Below are 26,293 nucleotides of genomic sequence, written 5' to 3'. Positions count from 1 at the left end.
TATTACCGGCTCTCCCCAGAGTTGTACTATTTTCTGGAACACAGTGATTTAGGGCTCAATCTGCTTGCCTTAATGTGTTGCGGCTTAGGAAATCGGCTTGTATGTTCTCTACCCCTCTGATGTGTAGGGCCGTTAAAGAGAGTAGGTGTCGTTCTGCTCTGTAAAAAATTTCATTGGTTTCATTCATTGAGTGTGACCTTGTCCCCCCTGGTGGTTGATATATGCCACTGTCACTTTGTTGTCAGACATGATCCGGACATTGCGGCCTTCTAGGCTGGGAATAAATTTTTTTAAGACTTTGTTTACTGCCCGTAGTTCTTTTAGGTTGGAGGATGCGTTTTGTTCTTGGTGTTCCCAGGGTCCCTGGGCTGCCTGTCCCCTCAGGTGCGCTCCCCACCCAGAGGAACTTGCGTCCGTCAGAATCACATCGGACACTGGTCTGTGCCACAATGTTCCTGCTACTAGGTTTGCCCTGTCTAACCACCATCTGAGAGAGTTTTTGACTTTTAAAGGAAAGTTCCAGCCTCCCTTCTAAACATCCTCTTAGCAATTTCTGTGCTGATAGGATCTCTGTCTGCAGTTGACAGGTATGAAATTGTGCCCATCTGACCGCTGGAATACAGGCTGTCAGAGTGCCTTGTAAGGACATCGCCCCTCTCAGGGTCATGTGAGGCTCGTCTATGGCTGTCAAGGTCATATTCCTCACCTTTTCCAATTTGGCCTCTGGTAAAAGACAAATTTGCTGTTCCGAGTCCAGGATGAATCCTAAAAATGTTTGTCTTTTCAGGGGTTGTAGCCTTGACTTCTTGACATTTACCATCCAGCCCAGTCTCTGTAGGGTATCTGTTACCCTTTCCACTTGTTCTGTGCAGTGATGTTCTGAGTTGGAAATTGTCTAAGTAGGGTATTATAATCGTGTTGTGGATTCGGAGGAAGGCTGTCATCTCTGCTACGACCTTCGTAAACACCCTCGGGGCTATGGATATGCCGAATGGAAGGGCTCTGAATTGAAAATGCCTGAGGTTGCCCTGGATGTAGAGAGCTACCCTTAAGTATTTTTGCTACTCTGGATTGATCGGGATGTGGTAGTATGCATTTTTTAGGTAGACTACGGCCATAAAACAATTGTGGTGTAAAAGCTTTATGCCGAAGTCACTGACTCCATTTTGAAGGTCTGGTTTTCTATCCATTGATTGAGGCCTCTGAGGTTTATAATCGTCCTGAATGAATGGTTTGGATTTTTTATTATGAAAAGGGGTGAGTAGAAACCTCTTCTCTCCTGTTTGCTTGGAACTTCGGTCAGAACGTGTTTGTCCAGCAGACTTAGGATTTCTGCCTCTAGGGCCAACTGCTCTTCTATCCCATTCCTGACGGGGGTCACCACAAACGATGCTCTTGGCCGTTGAAAAAAAAAAAAAAAGGAAATTTGAGGCCTGTTTTTATAATGTTTAGAATCCAGGTATTGGAAGATATACTTTCCCAGGCTTGAAAAAAAGAGCATCAGTCTCCCCCCACTGGGATATCGGCGTCATTGTGGGATTCCTTTGCGGATGAAGCGGCTCCGCCAAACATGAAACCAGACTCTTTCTTCCTTTTGTCCTCCCATCTTTTCCGATCCCCCGGAGGACGGCCTCTGTTGAATTTTCCCCTCCGAAAGGGCGGTCTCCTTTGATCTCCAGGAAATCTAGGGAAGCCCTTCTTTCTATCACCCGCTTTTTCCAGGATGTCGTCCAAATTTTTCTCAAATAGAAATTGTCCATCACACGGAAGAGAGCACAATTTAGCTTTTGACTGTAGATCTCCAGGACAGTCTTTAAGCCATAATGCACGCCTTGCGGCGTTGGATAATCCCGCCGCCGTCAGTCTCATGGAATCGGCAGAGGTGTCGGCCAAAAAAGCGGCTGCTCCATGTAGAAGATACATGTCTCCCAGGATTTTTTCTCTTGAAACTTTAGATGCAAGTTTTTCTTCCAGCTGCTATAGCCAGATCATTAAGGACCGAGCTGTGCAGGTGCCGGCTATTGCCGGTTTCAGTCCCCCTGCCACTGCTTCCCAAGTATGTCTTAGGTAGGAGTCTGCTTTCTTATCTAGCGGATCTCTTAGAAGACTCAGGAGTACTAGGGGCAGGGCCAATCTTTCGGATGATCTGGATACTGCTACATCAATTTTTGGGACCTTGTCCCATATTTCCGTATCTTTACCCTCAAAGGGATATCTCCTTTTTGAGGAGGAAGAAGGCTACCTGATCTTTCATGCTTCTTCCACTCTCTTTCAATGAGCGCCTGGATTTTCTCATTAACTGGAAAGGTGCGCTTTTTCCTTTCCTGTAACCCCCCGAACATGACGTCTTCTAGGGACTTAGTTGCTTTCTCTGCCTGTAGGCCCATGGTTGTCCTAATGGCCTTAAGGAGCGCATCTGTATCCTCTACCGTAAAACACGGCCTGCCCTCAGTATCACTATCTGAGGAGGAGGAGGAGGACGACGACGACGACGACATGTGCTCGGCCTGATATTCAGACGAGGAGGAGTCTGATGAGGAACTTTGGGAGTCTCCTATTTTTTTTTCCTTTCTTTAACATTTTAAGTGAGCCTTCTACCTCGGACCTTATGACTGATCTGAGGTTAGTTGCCAGGCTCGTCACCTCCTCCGCCATAGTTCGCTGAATACAACTGGTGCAAAGGTCCTTTTGCCAATCTCTAGCTAGGGGGCTCTGGCATATAGCACACTTATTTTTCTTGCTCCCTGCTTTTTTGCCTTTTCCCTAAGGAAAAAATAACACAAGAAGGACCCTATTAATATTGGTCTAACTTTCACGAAGATCACTCACCACCCACAAAGTCGGATACCAGACTCGGGGGCTGTGTTGGAGCATGTGGTCTGCGCTCTCTCGACCTCGAGGAATCTCTCGATCTGTGGCTCGGCCGGCTACTGCTTTTGCCGCTTGAACGGCTGCCATGCTTACGTGCAGAGGTCTGCGATGGGGGCAGAGACGGTTAACGCTCCTGCTGTGACCCCATTGTATCACATGGCTGCCCTGCTCCTTGTCCTCTAAGTAGGTGCATCCGGTAAGCGATCTCTTCCCCTCCCCCCTGCGACCGCCGGCTGCCATTCTTACTGCACCAGGCGCCATCTTGCCGTCGCGTCTGTGACGTCAGCCGGCGCACTCCCAGGGTGCACCGCTGACGTCAGATGCCGGAAACCGCCCTGGCTTTCCCTGGCGTCCCAGGGAGAAGGATAGGGCGCGCGCAGGGGGAGGGAGGCACGGAGGAGCGCCCCGCTGCCGAGCGCCTGCCTTACCGCACCCGCACGAACCCGGGGCCTGCAGGAGGATCCCCGGGGACTGCGCTTCCAGGCCACCGACGGCTGGCGCTGCAGGTAAGCAGACCTGCTCTTCCCGCGCCGAGATGGCCCTGGGTCCATCTTCTTCCATGACAGGCACCGCCGCTGTCAGACTGGGATCCCGTTCCAGGACAGGAACCCAACTGAAGCGGGGGAGGTGCCGCCCCTTATTTTTCAGTAGGTTCGTGTTCTGGCGGGGCGGATCCCTCTCAGGTGTGCTATCATGGGTGAAGGGAAAATACAAAAACTGAGAAGTGGGGCGTGCAATATTATTTGGTCCATTTACTCTAGAAGTTCATTGTGGATCTCTGAATGATCAAATGTTGTCCTAAATGACTAATGATGATAAATATAACCCACCTGTGTGTAATCAAGTCTCTGTATAAATGCACCTGCTCTGTGATAGTCTCAGGGTTCTGTTTGAAGCACAGAGAGCATCATGAAGACCAAGGAACACAACAGGCAGGTTGGTGATACTGTTGTGGAGAAGTTTAAAGCCGGATTTGGATATAAAATGATTTCCAAAACTTTAAACATCCCAAGGAGCACTGCGCAAGCAATCATATTGAAATGGATAGAGTATCATACTAAAAATCTACCGAGACCCAGCCGTCCCTCTAAACTTTCATCTCAGGCAAGAGCTATAAATAAGTGGATGCCCGGTAATCACCTTCCTAATTCTGAGAGTTATTTGCTTCATGCCGCACATGCTGATTGCCCGCTAGGATTCTTGGAGATGGAAAAAGTTTAAGTCCCACGTTTGCTACCCATGCTTCGTCTGGCAAGACTAGTGTGGCGACAGATTAAGAGGGTGGTCGGATTTAGTGATATAGCTGAAATGCCCTTATGGAATATTAGTTAATTTTCTGAAACTGCTTGCCCACCCATCTTCTGAATTCTGGCCTCAGTACAATGTCTCTACAATAGGGGATATATATGAATGTGGTACATTATTATCTTTTCAACAATTACAAATTAAGTGCAATGCCCCGAGGTCACAATTCTTCCGATATTTGCAATTAAGATCAGCCTTCCAATCACACAAGATGTGTCGGTATGAATAGTGCTATTTCGTCTCTACCGTTGATAGGCATTCTTAAGTCACAAGGTCCCCAGGGTCTCATCTCCTCACTGTACACACACATGCTATCGGTGGGGATGGAATCTGCCATATGCTTGGTTAGGGGGAAATGGGAAAGGCTCATCCCTGATACGCAGGGAGAAGAGTGGAGGAAATCCTGGAGTCACCAACTAAGGTGTCTCCGTCAATTAACAATAGAATGATTGGTTTATAATATAAAGTTCTATCATATTTGACTCCGACTCGACTCTTTAAGATGGGCCGTTATCAATCCTCGGAGTGTCTGAGGTGCCATGCATCCGATGCAGATTTTATCCACATGATTTGGCAATGTCTAATTATAATACATTATTGGAAAGAGGCAACGTCATTATTAACCTCCCTGGTACAGATTCCTGTTCCCCTTGAGCCATTGGTTTGTCTGTTTGTGGTGTGGGATGATGAGACATGGGGACATTATACTGGGATTTTCTTACGAGAGACATTGTTCATGGCATGGAAGGTGCTGGCACTGCGGTGGATGGGGGGGGGGGGGGGGGTGTTCGGATCCCTCCCTTAGGGCCTGGATAGAATTGGTGAACTCTATTATACCATACGAGCGTACGCTCTATCAGAACAGAGGGTGCCCAGATAAATTTGAGAAGATATGGGAGAGGTGGAATTCCTCTCACCGTAGGATGGAGATACCGCATGATAAGAACTAATTATATAGACATAGGCTGCAAATAGCTGTTATGTAATAGTAGTAAGGTTTTAAAGGTTTGGCAGGCTTTGTTATTTGAATGATAACGCACAGACTAGTGTAAGGCAATTGACAGTATGATTTATTCTATGTACAGCTGGTATACATACACTGTTTGACATTAATGCTCTGAGAAATGTGTGTGTGTTACATGAAATTTTCATCATTGTCAGTTTGCATATTGTATACCCTGCCTTTGGTTCAATAAACGAATTAAAAAAACAAAACAAAACAAAACTCATCTCAAACAAGAAGACTGATCAGAGATGCAGCCAAGAGGCCCATGATCACTCTGGATGAACTGCAGAGATCTACAGATGAGGTGGGACAGTCTGTCCATAGGACAACAATCAGTCATACAATGCACATATCTGGCCTTCATGGAAGAGTGGCAAGAAGAAAGCCATTTCTCAAAGATATCCATAAAAAAAGCCGGATTACTTACCGGTAATGCTCTTTTAATGAGTCCACGACAGCACCCACTGGAGGTATCGGATCCGCCCATTTGGAACAGGAAACCCTACAGGAAAGAAACGGGGCGGTCCGCCTTTCCTCCTCAGTTTTACGTTTCAGAGTACCAGAAGGACCGCCAAGGATTAGGCAATGTTCTCTTATTTTAACATCTTTCTTATCCATTATTTGGTTAATATACTTTAACTATTGATATCTTTAGGGGGGGAAGTGAGCGGGTGCTGTCGTGGACTCATTAAAAGAGCATTACCGGTAAGTAATCCGGCTTTTTACTCTTCGCCACGACAGCACCCACTGGAGAGATTCCAGAGACCATCACCTGGGTGGGACCACCGTGCCAAGGATAGTCCTGCCAAAGCTTAAGTCAGAGGTTGATGAAAGATCAAGTCTGTAGTGCTTATAGAAGGTAGAAGGGGGATGACCAAACTGCCGCCTTACTTATAGTTTCAATCGGAACATCTCCCTTTTCCGCCCAAGAGGTTGCCATTGCCCTGGTGGAATGCGCCCTGATGTTCCCTGGAGGATCTTCGTTTTTTGCGGAGTAGGCTAAACGAATGGCCTCTCTGATCCACCGGGAAATGGTGCTCTTCGTGACTCCATACCCCTTCTTACAGCCCTGAAATGAAACAAATAGGGCCCTGCTCTGCCTCCAACTGTTGGACCTCTCAATACCTTTTAGGACAGTTCTTTTGACGTCCAGAGTATGGAACTTCTGCTCTTCCGGAGTAGAGGGATTTTTATAGAAGGTTGGGAGGAGTATCTCCTGAGATCTATGGTATTTTGTTGCCACTTTTGGCAGGTAGGCAGGGTCTGGTTTTAATACTAATCTGTCTTGGTATTCTTGGAAAAAAGGTGGATCTATTGACAAGGCTTGGATATCACCCACTCTTCTAGCTGAGGTTAGTGATACTAAGAGGGCCATTTTAAGTGCTAAGTATTTGAAGGGTATTGTGTCGATCGGCTCAAAGGGGTCTACCGTTAGGGCGTCTAAGACCAGATTTAGATCCCATGTAGGGACGGAGGGTATGTGGATTGGAGCTATTCGTTCACATGCTGTAATAAAACGAGTTATCCACTTGTTGCCTGCTATATTATGGCCATATAGTGCTCCTAATGCCGATATTTGTACTCAGTGTATTTACTGCTAAGCCTAAGTCTTTACCCTTCTGCAGAAATTCCAAGATTGGGATTATCGGAACTTCTGCTGTATGAGGTACTGTATGGAATTGAAGAAATTTTTTCCATATTCTAGTGTAAATTTGGGTTGTGGACTGTTTTCTACTTTGTAGTAGTGTAGTAATTAAGGACTCCGAGAATCCTCTTGTCCTCAATAACTGCCTCTTAAATTCCACGCCGTCAAGTGCAAGCTGAGCACTTGAGGGTGGAAAAAGGGGCCTTGGGAGAGTAGATTGGCAGTCGGAAGGATCCAAGGATCTGTTATTGACAATCTGCAGCCACGAAAACCACGGTCTTTTTGGCTAGAACGGTGCTATTAAGATTATTCTTGCTTTGTCGTCTCTGATCTTCCGAATTACTTGAGGTAGGAGGATCAATGGAGGGAACGCATACGCTAGGTTGAAATTCCATGGAACTAGAAAGGCGTCCAGTATGTTTGGGTGATCTGACGGAGATAGGGAGGCAAATGTTTTTATCTGCCTGTTCTCCCTTGTGGCGAAAAGATCCACCTCGGGTTGTCCCCATGCGTCTACTATGTCCCTGAAGACCTTCCGATTGAGGCACCACTCTCCTTGTCGTAGAGTGTGACGGCTTAGGAAGTCTGCCTTTTGATTGCTCTCGCCTCTGATATGAAGGGCCGAGAGGGACAAAAAATAGTTTTCTGCTAAGTTTAAAATTCTTGCCGCTGAAGACATCAGAGTCTCTGATCGAGTTCCTCCTTGTCTGTTTATATATGCCACTGTGGTGGTATTGTCCGACAGGATCCTTACATGCTTCTGTTGGAGCTGCGGAAGGAAGTTGTATAGAGCATAGAACACTGCAGTCAGTTCTTTTAAATTAGATGAGTAATCACATTCCTCTTTACTCCACCTTCCCTGATAAAACCCATTGTCCATGTGGGCTCCCCAGCCCTGGGGACTGGCATCGGTGGTTACGATACAGGATGGAACTATAACCCATGGAACTCCTGAACATAAATGGTCATCGTCTAACCACCACTCTAGGGAAGTCAAGACTTCTTGTGACAGGGTTATTTTGCTCTGTAAATGACCACTATGTCGCTTATACTCCTGGAGGATCTGGTGTTGTAGCGTACGGACATGGTACTGGGCCCACCGGACTGCCGGGGTGCAAGAATTTAGTGATCCTAATAGTGACATTGCTCCTCTTAAGGATACACGTGGTTTATCTATAGCTGCTTGTATTTTTTGTTTTGTGAGGATGATTTTTACCTGGGGTAGTAGACATCTCTGGGTCAAGGAATCTAGTTGAAATCCTAGAAATGTCTGGAGAGATTGCAGATCGAGTCTGGACTTTTGGATATTGATGATCCAGCCAAGGCTCTGAAAAGAGGAGATTGCGTCAGTCACGCGTTCAGTACATTGTTTGACTGAATTCCCAATTACTAGGAAGTCGTCTAGATATGGCACAATTAGTGTGTCCTTTTGGCGAAGGTAGGCCATCACTTCTGCCATCACCTTGGTAAATATTCTTGGTGCCGTGGAAAGCCCGAAGGGCATTGCCGCGTATTGGAAATGATGAATCCTTCCCTCGACTTCCACTGCGACTCTTAGGTATTTCTGGAATCTGTTGTGTATAGGGAGATGATAATAAGCATCTTTTAAATCAATCCCTGCCATTACGCAATTTGGGAAAAGAAGCTTTATAGTGGGTCTAATTGATTCCATTTTGAACTTATAATTTTTTATAAATGAATTTAGCTTCTTTAAATTAATAATGGTTCTAAATGTACCGTCTGGTTTAGACACCAAAAACAGGGGAGAGTAAAAGCCTCTACCCTGTTGTTCCTCAGGGACGTCAACTAAAACTTTTTTAGCTAGCAGGACTCGAATCTCGTCTTCGAGAGCCTTTTGCTGAAGTGAGGAATTAAGGCGAGTTATAACAAAGAACTCATAGGGGATCCGAAGGAATTCAATCTTTATTCCTTCCTTAATTATGTTTAAAATCCATGGGTTTAACGTAATTTGTTCCCACTTGGTAAAAAAAAATTTTAATCTACCCCCAACTGGTGGGTCTAAACTTTTAATTTTTATCTCTCCTATATGTTGGTCCTCTGAAGATGGTACCCTTCTGCTTTTCGTCTTTCGTGGCCCATCTATTCGTTCTGTCCGATTGTCTTCTTCTCCCGAATGGCCGTCTCTTAAAGGTTTTCCTATAAAACGGAATGGGAGAATCACTGAAGGCCTTTTTCCTTTCTTTTGCCTTGGCGAGAATTTCGTCTAAGGCTTTTCCGAAGAGGAACTCACCCTTGCATGGGGTTGCACTAATTTTGGATTTTGACTGTGCATCCCCTTTCCAGCTCTTTATCCACAGCGCGCGTCTGGCGTTATTCACCAGGGCTGCCGACCTTGCTGCCAGTCTTAGGGTGTCCGCTGAAGCGTCTGCCATAAAGGCAGCTGCCCCTCTTATCAACGGGATGGCTGCACGCAGTTTCTCCCTTGACACTCTTTGCTCAATCTGCTGGTCTAATTGATCTAGCCATACCAGCATTGACCTAGCAGTACATGTGCTGGCTATTGCAGGTTTGAATACCCCGGTGGTGGATTCCCAGGACCTTTTGAGCGAAGATTCAGCCTTTCGGTCCAATGGGTCTGCTAACAATCCTGCGTCCTCGACCGGGATCGAGGTTTGTTTGGAAGTGGAGGATATGACAGCGTCCACCTTTGGTATTTTAGTCCATTTTAATAGATCTTCATCAGTGAACGGGTACTTCCGTTTTGAAGCGGATGGGAGAAAACCCCTCTGGTCGTGTTTTTCCCACTCCCTTTTGATGAGATCTTTAATTGCCGGTATCACTGGAAATGATCTCCTCTTTTTCTCTGCCAATCCCGCAAACATAATGTCCTGCGCGGTCTGGGCTCCCCTTTCCTCTTCACACCCCATAGTATTTCTAACCGCTTTTACCAGGTTATCTACGCTGTCCAGTGGAAAACAAGCGCGTCCTTCCACCTCCGAGGATGATGAGGACGTGGATGCGGAGCCTGAGATTAACTCCTGTTCTTCCTCTGACTCTGAACTAGCAATGACCTGTTTTCTATGACTGGACTCTGCGGGAGTGCTGGCGCGGTTGATGGCTTGTATTTCCTCCCTAATTATGACTCGGATATCCTTAGAAGATATCGTCGACCCCTGCCTGGTCTCTTTAATGCATTGTTTGCAGAGTTTTTTGGGGTAGGAGTCAGGGAGAGGCTCTGAACATAATGCGCATTCTTTATGTTTTGTTTTTCCTTTTTTCTTTGACTGAAGTGGGAGGTCAAAGGTAAAGAGAGGGGGGAGGGGGGGGGGAGGAGAGGAGGTTAGCTTAATAGGTAGAGCATATACTTTGCACACTCACCCAGTGAAGCTTAATACCGGTTCGGATGGCTGAGACGGTTTGGATCGGGTTTCTGCTGCCTCGCTCCTGCGGGCAGTCTCTGTCCTGGCGCTGCGGTCCCTGGTGGAGTTGCCCCCAGCTGAATCCCCTGCTGGGGTCTGCGACTCTGCGGGGGACGACATGGTTCCAACGTTGCAGCGCTGTTTTATCTATACACTTATCGTACCCCCGGAAGTCGCCCTGTCACAGGGCGCATGCGCCGCGTCATCGCCATCTTACCCCGGAAGTTCAACCATTACTTCCGGGGTATAGGAGCGTCGGGCGCCGGCCCGCTCCACCGCTACTGACACGCGCGGCTCGCGCGCTCATGGCCTCACCATCCACGCTATACCCCCACCGATGGGGGGGGGGGGGGGGGGGATCCCCCGGATGCCAGACCGGCCCGCTCCCTGGTAAGACTGGGCGGCCCTCCCCGGACCCGGCCATTACCACTATGCCACCAGACGAGGGGGGAGCCGTCAAACGGAGTCTCCCCCGACGCTGCTTCCGGACCGCAGCCCCTGCCATTCCCGAAGAGACCGCACAGGCGGATGCATGGCCCAGGTAAGATCCTGCAGGATCCTGCTCCATTTGGAACAGGAAACCAAAACTGAGGAGGAAAGGCGGACCGCCCCTTTTATCTTTCCTGTAGGGTTTCCTGTTCCAAATGGGCGGATCCGATACCTCCAGTGGGTGCTGTCGTGGCGAAGAGTAAAAAAAAATGTTGTTTAAAGTTTGCAACAAGCCTCCTGGGAGAGACACCAAACATGTGGAAGAAGGTCCTCTGGTCAGATGAAACCAAAATATAACTTTTTGGTATCAATGCCAAACGATATGTTTGGCGTAAAGGCAACACAGCTCATCACCCTGAACTCACCATCCCCACTGTCAAACATGGTGGTGGCATCATGGTTTGGGCCTAGTTTTCTTCAGCATGGACAGGGAAGATGGTTAAAATTGATGGGAAGATGGATGGAGAGCCAAATACATGACTATTCTTGAAGAAAACCTATTGGAGTCTGCAATAGACCTGAGACTGGGATGGAGATTTGTCTTCCAACAAGACAATGATCCCAAACATAAAGCAAAATCTACAATGGAATGGTTCACAAATAAACGTATCCAAGTGTTAGAATGGCCAAGTCAAAGTCCAGACCTGAATCCAATCAAGAATCTGTGGAAAGCGCTGAAAACTGCTGTTCACAAACGATCTCCATCCAACCTCACTGAGCTCAAGCTGTTTGCCAAGGAAGAATGGGCAAGAATTTCAGTCTCTCGATGTACAAAACTGAGACACACATACCCCAAGTGACTTGCAGCTGTAATCATAGCAAAAGGTGGCGCAACAAAGTATTAAGTTAAAGGGGCAGAATAATATTGCACGCCCCACTTTCCCGTTTTTGTATTTCCACAAAAATTTAAAATAATCAATAAATTTCGTTCAACTTCGCAATTGTGTCCCACTTTTTGATTCTTCAAAAATTTACATTTGGTATCTTTATGCTTGAAGCATGATCTGTGGGAAAAGGTTGAAAAGTTCCAGGGAGCCAAATACTTTCGCAAGGCACTGTATCTGGAGCCACACTGCCATATCGATCTCTAAGCAGAGGATTGTAATCCTCATCTCACGAGGCATTTATCCGTTACTGGACTGTATCCACGTTCCTGGAATATTTTATCCTCTGTGGTGGATTGTTTTATGGACCTTTCATTTTGCATAACGCCCCGGCAGGAGGCACGGTGTCTGGATGTTATGTTTGACACCTAAAGAACATCTCTAGAATCCACCCCTTATTCACCATGGAAGTAACAAAGACCCTCACTGTTGACCTGATCCACTCCCGCCTGGACTACTGTAAAGCTTTAACTGGCCTCCCCCTCACTCAACTATCCCCTCTTCAGTCCATAATCCAGCAGTCAGGGTCATCCACCTGGCTAATCGGTACTCAGATGCGTTCGCTCTTTGCCAGTCATTGCACTGGCTGCCCATTCATTATAGGATCCATTTCAAACTGCTTGTTCTCACGCACAAAGCTCTCCATAGTGCGGCACCCCCCTACATCTCCCCCCTCATTTCTGTTTATCGGCCTACCCACTCGTTACGCTCTCCAAGTAACTTTCAACTAACCTCTGCAATAATCTGTACTTCCCACTCCGGGGTCCAAGACTACTTCTGGGTTGTTTCAATCCTCTGGAATGCTCTACTCCAAGAAATTAGGATTATCCACATTGTCCCATTCACTATCTGAGAATAACCGTCCATCAAACTCCACCGCACCAATTAGCACTACAAATACTGTCTGGTGACCACCTCATGCAGCTTGTATCTATCCCCCCACTCCCTCAAGATGGCTGGACCATCATTGTAAATAAGCCCCTGTACTTTGTATCCCCCCCACTTCATTGTAGATTGTAAGCTCTCATGAGTAGGGAAGTCTTATCTTGCTTTACTTATTGTATTATTAACATTGTTACTTATGACTTGTGTATAAACTGTAAATCGCTGCAGAATAGGATGGCGCTATATAAAATATTACCGTATATACTCTTGTATAAGCTGAGATTTTCAGCACATTTTTTTGGGCTGAAAGTCCCCCTCTCAGCTTATACACGGGTCAAATACCTAGGGGTCGGCAGGGGAGGGGGAGCGGGGGTGTCAGATCTTTCTTACCCGTCCTGGCGCGTTCTCTGCAGCCTCCCGCTTCTCTACCGTCTCCCTTCCTGTCTTCAGCGGTCACGTGGTACCGCTCATTAAACTCAGGAATATGCACATATTCATGAGTGTAATGAGCGGTACCACGTGACCGCTGAAAACAGAAAGTGAGATAGTGGAGAAGCGAGGCTGCAGAGACCGGATGGGTTAGTATAATGATATTTACCTGTCCCCCGGTCGATCGCTTGCTCACCGCTGTCTCTGCTGTATCCTGTGTCAGTGATGTTTAGGCAGCAGAGGGCAAGGTGACATGGTAAGTGCGCGCCGCCCCTCTGATGGCTGAACAGCTACTGACACAAGAAGCGGCAGGCAGCGGCAATAGACCCAGGAGAGGAGAGTATGGCTTTTTTTTTGGAGCATATGGGGGCATAACCTATGGAGCACCACATGGGGGTGTAAACTATGGATTCCACCCTGGGCTTATACACAGGTCAATAAGTTTTCCCATTTTTTGTGGCAAAATTGGGGGGGGGGGGGGTTTGTCAGCTTATACACAAGTATATACGGTATTTGCAAGTAATAAATGTTCTTGGGACTGTTCACTTATCTCTCGCTCTGTTGATTGTGTGATACCGGATTAAAACCCAGTGACACCCCCGGGGTAAGAAAATTAATAGTAATACTCAGAACACAGTTTAAGAGGTAACAAAATAAATGCAATCCAATAGTAATACTCAGAACACAGTTTAAGAGGTAAAAAATAAATGCAATCCAAAAACAAAATATACTTCTAGTCTTTAAGACCGGACTTACAGGGTATACCTCGCTTGTATTGTACCTGGTTTTCTCGACGTATGTGCACATGCTCTGGAGGCATTAAAAGCACAGTTGATAAAACCCTGCCATTCATCTTAGACACGGGGATGAAAAATACTGAGAGCCAGGAGATTAAACAGGCAAGCCCATGGACTACTGCAAGCACAGGATATCCCACAAATAACCAAATGTAAGTGCTGAAACGCATCTGGAGAAAAAAAACAAACAAACATGCACACAACAAGGTAAAAAGTCTTCAACATAGCAAGAGCTGTAAATACAATTACAATTGACCGATAGATTTACCCAGTAGTTGACCTCACAGCCGTGGGAATTTGCTTGTAGTCTTTCCCTCTTTTCAATAAGGAGAGTCTTCTCCAACTCATCAACCTCTGGTATAGCCTCACACTTTGAGAACCTCATAAGGCATTTTCTATTGTGCAGAATACCACTCTAGAACAGACACCAATTGCATTACAATAATGTACAAACACTTAAACAGTTGTTCACGACTGGATAATCCCTGCTTAATCACTTTAGTTCCCCCATGTAAAATAAAAACTAATACTCCAACCCAACAACAGTGCTGTTATTACTAGGAAATAATATGGCATTGCTCTGTCATCTTACCTCTGCAGTCGATCAGAGGCTACAGGATTTGCTATTACGTCAGAGCTGACGTCCACTATGATGCAATATCGACGAGCCATTAACATGACATGTTTATTGTGGGGTCAGAACTCACAAACAAATACAGCTTACAGATTTCACAGTCTACTTACCCTGCGACATTTTTATTGAAAATACAGCTGTAATCACAAAGTCATATGTACCCCAAAATAATACCAACAAAAACTACAGTCCCAAGAAATAAAAGGAATTAAGAGCCCTCATGGAATGTCATCTGCAAAAAAAAAAAAAAAAAAAAAAATACAGAAGCAATTCATTTTGATCATCACATTCGAGTCTTCAACACACGTATTAAGGGCTCATACTCACTTGCGAGAGACTCGCATGATTCTCGTGTGAGTCTCTCGCATGAAAACTTGGGACTGCCGCCCGCATTCAGACTTGCAGTTCTATGTAGCCGCACGCTCCGGTCCGAGTGCCGGCGGCAGTGCCCGGTTTTCATGAGAGACTCGCACAAGAATTGTGTGAGTCTCTCGCTAGTGAGTATGAGCCCTAAAGGTGATTATTCTGAACTTTTTTTTTGTGCAATGTATTTGAGAGTTAACAGGCAGGTAATTACTAACAACACACGGTCAAAGTTGTTGGTACCCCTCGTTTAATGACAGAAAAACCCACAATGGTGACAGAATTAACTTGAATCTGACAAAAGTAATAAATAAAAAAAAATCTATGAAAATGAACAAATCAAAGTCAGACATTGCTTTTCAACCATGCTTCCACAGAATTAAAAAAAAAAAAAAAAAAGTCATGAAATAGGCCTGGACAGAAATGATGGTACCCCTGAAAATAATGTGACAAAGGGGACATGTTATATAAAGGTGTGTCCACCAATTAGCATCACAGGTGTCTACAAACTTGAAATCAGTGAGTGGGCCTGTATAGAGGGCTACAGATACTCACTGTGTTTGGTGACATGGTGTGTATCACACTCAACATGGACCAGAGGAAGATAAGGAAAGTTGTCTCAGGAGATTAGAAAGAAAATTATAGACAAAAAAGGTAAACGTTATAAGACCATCTCCAAGCAGCTTGATGTTCCTGTGACTACAGTTGCACATATTATTCAGAAATTTAAGCTCAATGGACTGTAGCCAACCTTCCTGGACGTGGCCGCAAGAGGAAAATTGATGACAAATCAAGAGATGGATAATACGAATGGTAAAAAAAAAGCCCAGAAAAACTTCTAAACAGATTAAAGGTGAATTTCAAGCTCAAGGAACATCAGTGTCAGATAGCACCCTCCGTCGTTGTATGAGCCAAAGTGGACTTCATGAGAGATCACCAAGGAGGACACTATATAGTTGAAAAAAATAAAAAATAAATAAATTATAAATAAGCCAGACTGGAACTTGTCAAACTACATGTTGACAAGCCAAAAAGCTTCTGGGAGAATATCCTATGGACAGATGAGACAAAAATTTAACTTTTTGTCAAGGCTCCTCAGCTCTATGTTCACAGACAGAAAAATAAAGCATATCAAGAAAAGAACACTGTCCCTACTTTGAAACATGGAGGATGCTATTATAATCTGGGGCTGCTTCGCTGCATCTGGCACAGGGTGTCTAGAATCTGTGCAGGGTACAATAAAATCTCAAGACTATCAAGGGATACTAGAGAGAAATGTGCTGCCCAGTGTCAGAAAGCTTGGTCTCAGTCACAGATCCTGCAACAGGATAATGACCCAAAACACACAGCTAAAACACCCAAGAATGGCTAAGAGGAAAACGGACTATTCTGAAGAGGCCTTCTATGATACCTCACCTAAATCCTATTGAGCATCTTTGGAAAGAGCTGAAACATGGCGTCTGGAAATGGCAACCTATAAACACGAGACAATTGGATCAGCTTGCTCTTCAGGAGTGGGCCAAAATACCTGTAGAGAGGTGCAGAAGTCTCATTGACAGTTACAGGAATTGTTTGATTGCAGCGATTGCCTCAAAAGGTTGTGCAACAAAATATTAAATGGTATCAAAAATTCTGTCCAGGCCTATTTCATGAGTTTTACTTTTAAAAATTCTGTGGAAGCATGGTTGAAAAGCAACATCTGGCTTTCTTGTGTTCATTTTCATAGATTTGATTACTTTTGTCAAATTCACGTGATTTCTGTCACCATTGTGGGTTTTTCTGTCATTAAACGAGGGGTACCAACAATTTTGACCACGTGTGTACATGCCTGTTGTGCCACTGCAGTTTGCTGCAGGTATAAGGAGGAAGACTGGCCTGCGCGTGCCTGCGTTGAGCCGGGTCAGGAATTGTTGAGGCTGCGTCCCATGTTGCCCAGGGGAAGGAATATGTGACCGGACAGGTCCCATGACCCGGGAAGAGTCATATTTAAGCCGGAAACAGAGCTGAAAATGCTAAGCAGCATTTAGTGTCCAACCGGCAGCGCAAGCAGAAGTAGGCGTGCGACGCGCTCCTCAGGGTGACAGAGTGCAGAGACGAGCCGCAGCAGAGATTAAGCGAGTGCTCAAGACAGACCATGTGTGCAGAGCGCCGTGCGCCCAGCTAGGAAGAGGGCTGTGCTCTTGCGGAGGAGTGTGTGCCCGGTGCAGGTCCCAAGGTGCATCCCCCTTTACCAGTAGACAAGCATCAACAGCACATCTGTTAGACAGACTCCTGCAGCGCTCCCTACTTTGGCTGCACAGATTTATGGACTAGGGGCTCAACGGGTAAAACCGGGGACAGTGATTCGCTGGATCCACTTAAGGACGCCACGCCGTCCGTTGCCGATACTACAACCCCCATCAGACTGTATTCGAATGAGAACCAGAGAAGACCACGATAAGTGCCAGTTGCATATCAGACTGGCACATTAACCCTTTGTTTATTCCCCTTGTTACTATCCATTGGTTAATGTTATTAGCTCCCTTCGAGGAGACCATTGCTATCCTTTTCTTTGTTAGTCAATTAAACAACCTTGCTATACAGCCTTGTTCTGCAATCCCTGGGTTACTGCATTCCTGCACCTGCTTACACAGGCACAAACCATTTAGCAGCTTCCATCATCACATCGACAGAGCAGCCACTTTTATGCTTTGCTCTGTTGGCCAGGCTTGACTGCCGATGTCATGCTGATTGATAGCCGGCTTCCCGCTGCCTGACAGCCGCTTCCTGCAGTTAAATCAGCAAGTCGCCAGGAGTCACGCCCAGTCAACAGAGCAGGCTGGAAGAAGAAGAGCTGCTCTGCATTCATGGAGCAGCTGTATCTCTGGCAGTAGTGGTCAGTGACCCACTGGTGCTGGGTACAACAGGCAGGCAGGTAGTTAGCAGCTACCTGCCTGGGAGTTTTGTTTTCTTTCTATGTACCTAAAAGCTAAGCATGTATCAGACACTGGCTGTATTAACTCAGCCAGGTGTGTGACTCCGAAACACCCTTTAAAAGAAGGCGGGTCCCCAGCGGCTTTATTCAGGGCAGTGGATGGGGAGAAGCATGATTTTAATGCATGATTTTCCCTGAAATGCCACAGCTTATCAGAGTCAAGCATGCCTAGGTGAGTTAATAGAGGCACTGTTTAATACATGCTCCCCAGGGATTGGGCAGTCTGTAGCAGCTGTCAGGTTTACTGACTTAAAAAAAACCCAAAACATTCTAAGGGTACCGTTACACATAGCGATGCACAAGCAATCCCGACAACGATATAGATCGCTGGTGCATCGCTAAGTGGTCGCTAGTGAGCTGCCACACAGGCAGATCTCACCAGCGACATCGCAGGGGTCGGGGGTCGCTACTTACCTGTCAGACGCGGCGATCCTGACGTCCTCCCGCCCGGCTCCACGCGTCGCTAGTCATCAGCTTCCTGTGGCGCTTCCTGCTGTGACGTCGAGCAACGCGTGGAGCCGGGCGGGAGGAAATGATCCAGGACCTTCTCGCGCGACCAGCGATAACCATCGGGGGAGCCGGTCGGAGGCAAGTATCACATGTAGCGATATCGCTAGCAATATCGCTGCTACGTCACAAAATCGGTGACTTTACAGCGATATAGCTAGCGATATCGCAGTGTGTAACGGGGGCTTAAGATATACAGTTCTACTGAAAATATACACACCATATAGCTGCTCTTACCTGAAAAATGATTTTTCCAAATGGCCAAACAAAGAAAATTGCAAGCCTCCAACATAGCACACCTACATGAGAGTAACAGTCACATTTCTGAAATTCCATCAATATTTTTATTACCCAATGGTAATTTTTTTCTGATTGTATAGTTAACATGGGTTAAAGTTTCAAAGTAACCTACTATAAATTTAATATTTAAAGCCGAATTTGTTCTTAATTTTCACATTTTAAACAATTTACATTTTAGGCAGATCCAACATATTTTTAAGCAACATGTGCAAACCAAGTTCACAGGGCCAAACTGGATTGAGTTGCAGCAGACTTCCTATCCAGTATTTGGGCTGTGAGGCGTTTACAGATGAACATGTATTTTACGAGTTTTCATCTGTATAAACTACACTCCAGTTACCCAACTATAAACAAAGTATGCATTTTAACCACAATGTATGAATAAACCCAAAATATTACATACTCAACATTTGGGAGCATATTTTCTGATGCATTATATTCACAAGCACAGAATAATGAATTCTGCGATTTAACATACCATATGGGAATCCTACAATGGAGATAAACATCACAACTGAAATGATTAGATAAAACAGGCTGATCCACCATCCAAACAAGAGCAGATACAGAATATTCCCAAACGTTAGAGTGGAGTCTGAAAGAAGGGGGGGAAAAAAAAAAAAAAAAAAAAAAACAACTATGATAATACACCAAAACCTTTTGTTTCCAAATTCCATGCACATCTTCTGCACAAAACAGCATATACATATTGTGTAAAGCAAAGACAGGAGGAGAAAAAAAAAAAAAAATTACCTGCTCAGAAGTAGGAGCTTTATGTTAATGATTTTAAGAGAATGCACTAAGCATCACACGTCTTTGTGGACAAACTAAGGCTTCATCCAGACGGCGTTTATTTTTACGTGTTTTTCCACACGCGGATAAATTTCAATGCTTGTCCGATCATTTGCAATGATAAATGTGGACAGTATACGGATGCCATCCATCAGCAGTCTGTTTTCCACAGATCCATAGACTTATATTTATACTTAAAGAACAGTGTTCCTTGTACTGCTCATTTCATGACTATCATGCAGGATAAGCCAGCCTGCCAATCACCCTATGAATGATCAAAATGATTTTTCAGCAACTATCACAGCTCTCGGTAGTGCATGGATACTGTGTAAACCAGACTCACGCTACCTAGAACAATGACAGCTAATACAATCTATTAAAGATTGTTCAGTGCAGTCTGCCTGTGTAAACAGAACATTGGTCAGCAAATATTTCTGGTCTGTGTAAAACCAATAGATGTGCCTGGTGACTACTTATTTTAGGGTCCCGTTACACTAAACGACGCACCAGCGATCCCGACACGACCTAGTCAGGATCGCTGGTGCGTCGCTACATGATCGCTGGAGAGCTCCCAAATAGGCAGACTCACCAGCAATCAGAACCAGAGAAGACGCTGGTAACCAGGGTAAATAGCGGGTAACTAAGCGTGCGTGTTGCTTAGTTACCCGCCGTTTACCCTGGATACCAGCGTGCTCACGCTGGGAGATTGTATCCAGGGTAAACAGCGGATAACTAAGCACGCGCGGCGTTTAGTTGCCTGCTGTTTACCTTGGATACCAGCTCCCAGTGTCTGCTTGGAGCTCGCTGCTTGTTGGTCTCCCACACGCAGCGATGAGTGCTGGCCAGCGGGAGACCAATGATCAAAAGATGGCCCAGGACGTTCCTGCACGATCAGTGATACCCGGCGGGGGGGTTGGGGGGCGGTCGCTGATGTGTGGCACACACAGCGAGATTGCTGATGTGTCACAAAATCGGTGACGCATCAGTGATCTCGCTTAGTGTGAAGCTACAATATTTAGCCAAGCCAAGGAGTATTATTGAAGTGGGTTTTGATAGAAACCTATCACAGAAGATAAAAAAAAAAAAAAAAAAAGCTGCTATCCTGTGCTTTAATATCTCTAATCTTTCTTCCTCCACTGTCCAGGAGATAAGGTATGACAGGCAATGTTCCGGCACAGAGAGACAGCCATTACGCAATTAAAAAAAAAAATTGGAAAAAAAAAAAAATCAAATCGTGGAACTTATTCCAAGACCTATTGATTAAAGTGTACTATATTCATATGAAAATCCTTTTAGGGTGTCTGCTTCTTCTAAGTGACATCTGACATCTCAGGAAACAAGTTTATCCAGACTTCTGGAATCAAGCTAGTGTTAAGGTTCTCATACCAACTGATGTTTTCACTACATTGAGTTCAGAGTACAGTTCTTTAACAATATCAGATCGATCCTCCCATCGCCTCTCAGTGACATGACTTTTCCATTTCTTGAAACCAAACTGTGAAATAGAAAAGAATAATTAAATTAGTCAAGTAAGGATTGAGAGCACTACTCTCAAAAGTAAAGTGGTTAAAATATAGCTTATATAGATTTCACATGCTAGTTGCAGGACCAAGGAGTAGGGGGGAAAAGATGAAATATTTAATCTGCCACATTGGTGAATGTACATGCTTGTGAGCATTCCAGGGCTGTCTGCACTGAACTCTACCCAACCCCTTCCTTGTGGAATGAATGCAGGATATTGCTAGTACCACTGCCATCACTAAAAAGAGCAGAGGGTCAGTGGAAGAGGTCAGTAATTTTTTTTTTTTTTAATTATTTGCACTGCTGGAGTATTGCTCCAAATATTAGTCCCCTTCCTCCTACTTTCATCGTTTTCCAGTGTCGCTCCCAGCGGTCTCCAGCAAAAACTGACCTGCTGGCAGCTCCAGTGTTTCATGGAGCTGTGGGGAGATTACTTTTTTAATACAAGTCTATGAGAGCCTCGTTCTGGCTCTCGGGCTTGCACAGAGCTTGTGACGTACTGTAGCTTCTGACTTCTGCGCTCACGAAAAATGTTGAAGATGCCGGAGGGTGAGTATATGAGTATACAGTGCCTTGCAAAAGTATTCGGCCCCCTGGAACTTTTCAACCTTTTCAAGTGGGACACAATTGTGAAGTTGAACGAAATTCATTGGTTATTTTAAATTTTTGTGGAAATTCAAAAACTGAAAAGTGGGGCATGCAATATTATTCGGCCCCTTTAATTTCAGTGCAGCAAACTCACTCCAGAAGTTCATTGTGGATCTCTGAATGATCCAATGTTGTCCTAAATGACTAATGACGATAAATATAATCCACCTGTGTGTAATCAAATCTCCGTATGAATGCACCTGCTCTGTGATAGTCTCAGGGTTATGTTTGTTGCACAGAGAGCATCATGAAGACCAAGGAACACAACAGGCAGGTCCGTAATACTGTTGTGGAGAAGTTTAAAACCGGATTTGGATATAAAATGATTTCCAAAACTTTAAACATACCAAGGAGCACTGTGCAAGCGATCATATTGAAATGGGAGAATCATACCACTGCAAATCTACCAAGACCCGGCCATCCCTCTAAACTTTCATCTCAAACAAGGAGAAGACTGATCAGAGAAGCAGCCAAGAGGCCCATGATCACTCTGGATCAACTGCATAGATCTACAGCTGAGGTGGGACAGTCTGTCCATAGGACAACAATCAGTCGTACACTGCACAAATCTGGCCTTTATGGAAGAGTGGCAAGAAGAAAGCCATTTCTCAAAGATATCCATAAAGAAATGTTGTTTAAAGTTTGCAACAAGCCACCTGGGAGAGACACCAAACCTGTGGAAGAAGGTGCTCTGGTCAGATGAAACCAAAATATAACTTTTTGGCAACAATGCCAAACAATATGTTTGGTGTAAAGGCAACACAGCCCATCACCCTGAACACACCACCATCCCCACTGTCAAACATGGTGGTGGCAGCATCATGGTTTGGGCCTGCTTTTCTTCAGCATACACAGGGAAGATGGTTAAAATGGATGGGAAGATGGATGGAGCCAAATACAGGACCATTCTTGAAGAAAACCTGTTGGAGTCTGCAAAAGACCTGAGACTGGGATGGAGATTTGTCTTCCAACAAGACAATGATCCCAAACATAAAGCAAAATCTACAATGGAATGGTTCACAAATAAACATATCCAGGTCTTAGAAAGGCCAAGTCAAAGTCCAGACCAGAATCCAATCAAGAATCTGTGGAAAGAGCTGAAAACTGCTGTTCACAAACGATCTCCATCAAACCTCACTGAGCTCGAGCTGTTTGCCAAGGAGGAATGGGCAAGAATTTCAGTCTCTCGATGTACATAACTGATAGACATACCCCAAGTGACTTGCAGCTGTAATTGCAGCAAAAGGTGGCGCAACAAAGTATTAAGTTAAAGGGGCCGAATAATATTGCACGCTCCACTTTTACATTTTTGTGGAAATTCAAAAACTGAAAACCACCAATAAATTTCGTTCAACTTCACAATTATGTCCCATTTGTTGTTGATTCTTCACCAAAAATTTGCATTTGGTATCTTTATGTTTGAAGTATGATATGTGGGAAAAGGTTGAAAAGGGGGCTGAATACTTTTACAAGGCACTGTATGATCAGGGGCTATGGGGCTTACCATTTAAAGCGCCTCTCCAGCACTGGAAGGAGAAAAAAAAACAAACACAACACAAACCAAACACTGGCGTAGTGCTTTAAACCTTTAGAGACGGAGTCAAGTTTTACAATTGTGACCACTGTCACTTTATGAGGCTATAGCTCTGGAACGCTTTAACATTTCCCATAGATTTCCAAGACTTCTTCTGTGACATATTGTACGTCCTGATCATGAGGCAATTCATAGCGAAGAAGTTGCGTTTGTGGAAAAAGACAGAAATGTGGCGAAAATTCTCACAATTTTCAAACCTTTAATTCTTATGCCCTTAAAATCTGAGTTATGTCACGTAAAATAGTTAACAACATTTCCCACATGTCTACTTTACACCAGTACAATTTTTTTTTTCTTTGGTTAGGAAGTTATACGTGACCAGTGATTTGTAAATTGTTGTAAAATAAGAATTTTTCTTTAGTGACCACATGACATTTGACGTGACTGAGGGGCCTGTATGACAGAAAATATCCAAATGGGACACCATTCTAAAACTGCACCCCTCATGGTGCTCAAAACCACATTCAAGAAGTTTATTAACCCTTCAGGTGCTTCACAAGAATTGACGCAATGTGGAAGGAAAAAAAACAAACAAAAAAAAAAAAAAAAAAAAACACGAACATTTCATGGCTCACAAAAAAAGAAAAAAAATGTAATATACTTTAAAACCAAACTTTATTTTCACAAAAGGTAACAGGAGGAAATTTGTTGGGCAATTTCTCCTGAATACAACAATACCTTATTTATGAGAGAAACCTGCTGTTTGGACGTACGGCAGGGCTTGGAAGGGATGGAGTGCCATTTGACTTTTGGAGTGCAATTTTTGCTAGAGTAGTTTGTGGACGCCTTGTAACATTAGGAGAGCCTCAGATGACAAAACAGCAGAAATCATCCAAAACGGATTCTATTTTGGAAACTACATCAGCTGAAATCTAAAGTGTAGTGTGCATTTTAAACCCACAGATGACAAACAGAATTGTATGACATTGGGCTGTGTGGGGAGGGAAAGGGGAACCTTTTTTCCACTAAAATGAAGTCTTAGTCCCAAGTTTTTAAACTTTCACACAGGCTAATAGGAGAAGACGGATCACAATTTCTTACGCAATTTCTCCTGGGTACACCAGCACCTTATATGTGGTCGGGAACTACTTTTCAGTTGCAGTTTAAAGCTCAGCCATATTGGAGAGCAAATCTTTCTGGATTACGGGTGTCATGTCACATTGGCAGAGCCCCTGAGATATCAGCACAGTAGAAACTCCTCATAAGTGACCACATATTTCAAACTACAGCCCTCAATGAATTAGTCTAGGGGTGCAATGGGACTATTGACCCCACAGGTGTGTCACAGGATTTTATACCATAAATTACAAAACTACTAAAAGCTTTTAGCCCCAGATTACCAATTTTCACAAGAGGAAATGGGTAAAACTGGCCCCATAATTTGTTACACAATTTCTGCTGAATGTGGCTATACCCCATAGGTAGCTTGTACAGTATTATTTGGCCACACAGTAGGGCTCGGGAGGGACTGAGCACCATTTGACCTTTGCAGCACAGATTTTCCTAGAATAATTTGCAGAACCTCTTCAAGTAAGCCAATTTAGGGAGTTAAACCACTCTGGGAATTAATCTACAAGTGTAGCGACAATTTTGCTTCTGGAAACATCCATGGAGTCACAGTGAGCATTGCAGAATAGAAAAAAAAAATGCAAATATGCAGTTTTAGTGCCCAAAATATTGTAGTGCCCATAGCTTGTGCTTCTGGAGACACACCTCCCAAATTGGGGATTGGAAGGGAGTTGGGCATTTCGTTGCACAGATGTCACTGGATTTTTTTCAGATTTTTTTTGCCCCACACTTCCCTCTATGGGACTTCAACTTACTTTACTCACCACTGCTCTAATGCATTGTAAAGCATTAGAGGTTTAAAGTGTGACACTTACAGGACTTCCTTTTTAGACACTGCTTATGGCATGGTCTAACAGGCCAACGTAGCTGGAAGGTTGTTATTTGACCTCCGGCTGATCACATTGTGGGGTGCCAATGGAGTGGGAGCCCCATCCTTTACTTGACGTTTACAGGGTTAAAACAACCAGGGGCGAACATAGGCCCTGAGCTCAATTACAACTTAAGCTGATGTCCTGTGCCAGCACAATTTTGCCATGACGCATGTCATATGGACTGAAAAAAGGACATTATTATTTCTGTCCTAGTATTGTTTGCCAAGTTTTATTTTTGGGCTCAAATATGATATATATCCAAGTAGTTTCACTAAACACTTTAGTTCAGGAAAGATTACAAAATGTACTTATTCAGAGGTGCCAATAACGTTGACCATTTCTGCTCATTCTGTACTTAGGACATCCTTGGGTGATCTAAGGCTGGTTTCACATTCGCGTTAAAACAACGCTGCGCCCTGCGTCGTTAAGCCCCGCCCTGAGCCGACTCCCTGCCCGCCCCATCCGGGATCACCGCCTACTTTCGCATTTGCACGCATGCGATCGGCGCACCCTATCTTTAGCATAGGGTGCGCAGATCATGCGCTGCCAGTGTGAAAGTAGCGTGCTGCGCAATTTTGACGGTGCGCCGTGCGCGCCGAAATGCAACATGCTGCATTTCGGCGCAGCACGCTACTTTCACACTGGCAGCGCATGATCTGCGCACCCTATGCTAAAGATAGGGTGCGCCGATCGCATGCGTGCAAATGCGAAAGTAGGCGGTGATCCCGGATGGGGCGGGCAGGGAGCCGGCTCAGGGCGGGGCTTAATGACGCAGGGCGCAGCGTTGTTTTAACGCGAATGTGAAACCAGCCTTAAATGGTGAAACATACTGATCTTGTAGACAATACGCTACATCTAGACCAAAAAAGTGTGATAGAAACATACATTAGATGAAATTCCAATTTTTATTTCAACATATAAAATAAATGAAGTGCCTCATACCATACAAAAAGATCAAAATTTAGCGAATACAAAAGTTCAAGGGACATAATAGAGACATATATTGTAAGCTATATATCAAAGTTGTGCATAAATATTTTCTGCAATTTTTTGTGAAAATATCTTGAAAAATATAAAGCAGAAAATATCTTTAAAAGCACATCACATAATTATCTTTAAATTTAATTTTATATTTCTCCATAAAATCTTTTTTATCACATAAATATTGCAAAAAACCACATGGCCTGATTAGTGATAATTCACATAAGATTGACATTACAAAACTATCTTATGTGAATTATCACTAATCAGGCCATGTGGTTTTTTGCAATATTTATGTGATAAAAAAGATTTTATGGAGAAATATAAAATTAAATTTAAAGATGATAA

The 26,293-nt window shown here is 44.5% G+C and overlaps 1 protein-coding gene across 1 annotated transcript in view; it reads right to left on the bottom strand.

The window, feature by feature from the left end:
- LOC141092872 (uncharacterized) overlaps positions 1 to 26,293 on the bottom strand; it is a 135,491-nt gene that overhangs the window by 101,652 nt on the left and 7,546 nt on the right. The window contains exons 3-7 of the mRNA XM_073579181.1: positions 20,648 to 20,756; positions 18,948 to 19,064; positions 18,407 to 18,468; positions 13,960 to 14,106; positions 13,676 to 13,861 (exon numbers count right to left, since the gene is read on the bottom strand). Coding sequence (XP_073435282.1) covers positions 13,676 to 13,861; positions 13,960 to 14,106; positions 18,407 to 18,468; positions 18,948 to 19,064; positions 20,648 to 20,756 — 621 coding nt within the window. The remainder of the gene's footprint in view (positions 1 to 13,675; positions 13,862 to 13,959; positions 14,107 to 18,406; positions 18,469 to 18,947; positions 19,065 to 20,647; positions 20,757 to 26,293) is intronic.

The sequence above is a fragment of the Dendrobates tinctorius genome, unplaced genomic scaffold (assembly GCF_039654945.1).
Source record: "Dendrobates tinctorius isolate UK_male_01 unplaced genomic scaffold, ASM3965494v1 ptg000062l, whole genome shotgun sequence".
NCBI lineage: Eukaryota > Metazoa > Chordata > Amphibia > Anura > Dendrobatidae > Dendrobates > Dendrobates tinctorius.
This window is presented reverse-complemented; position numbering and strand designations above follow the sequence as displayed.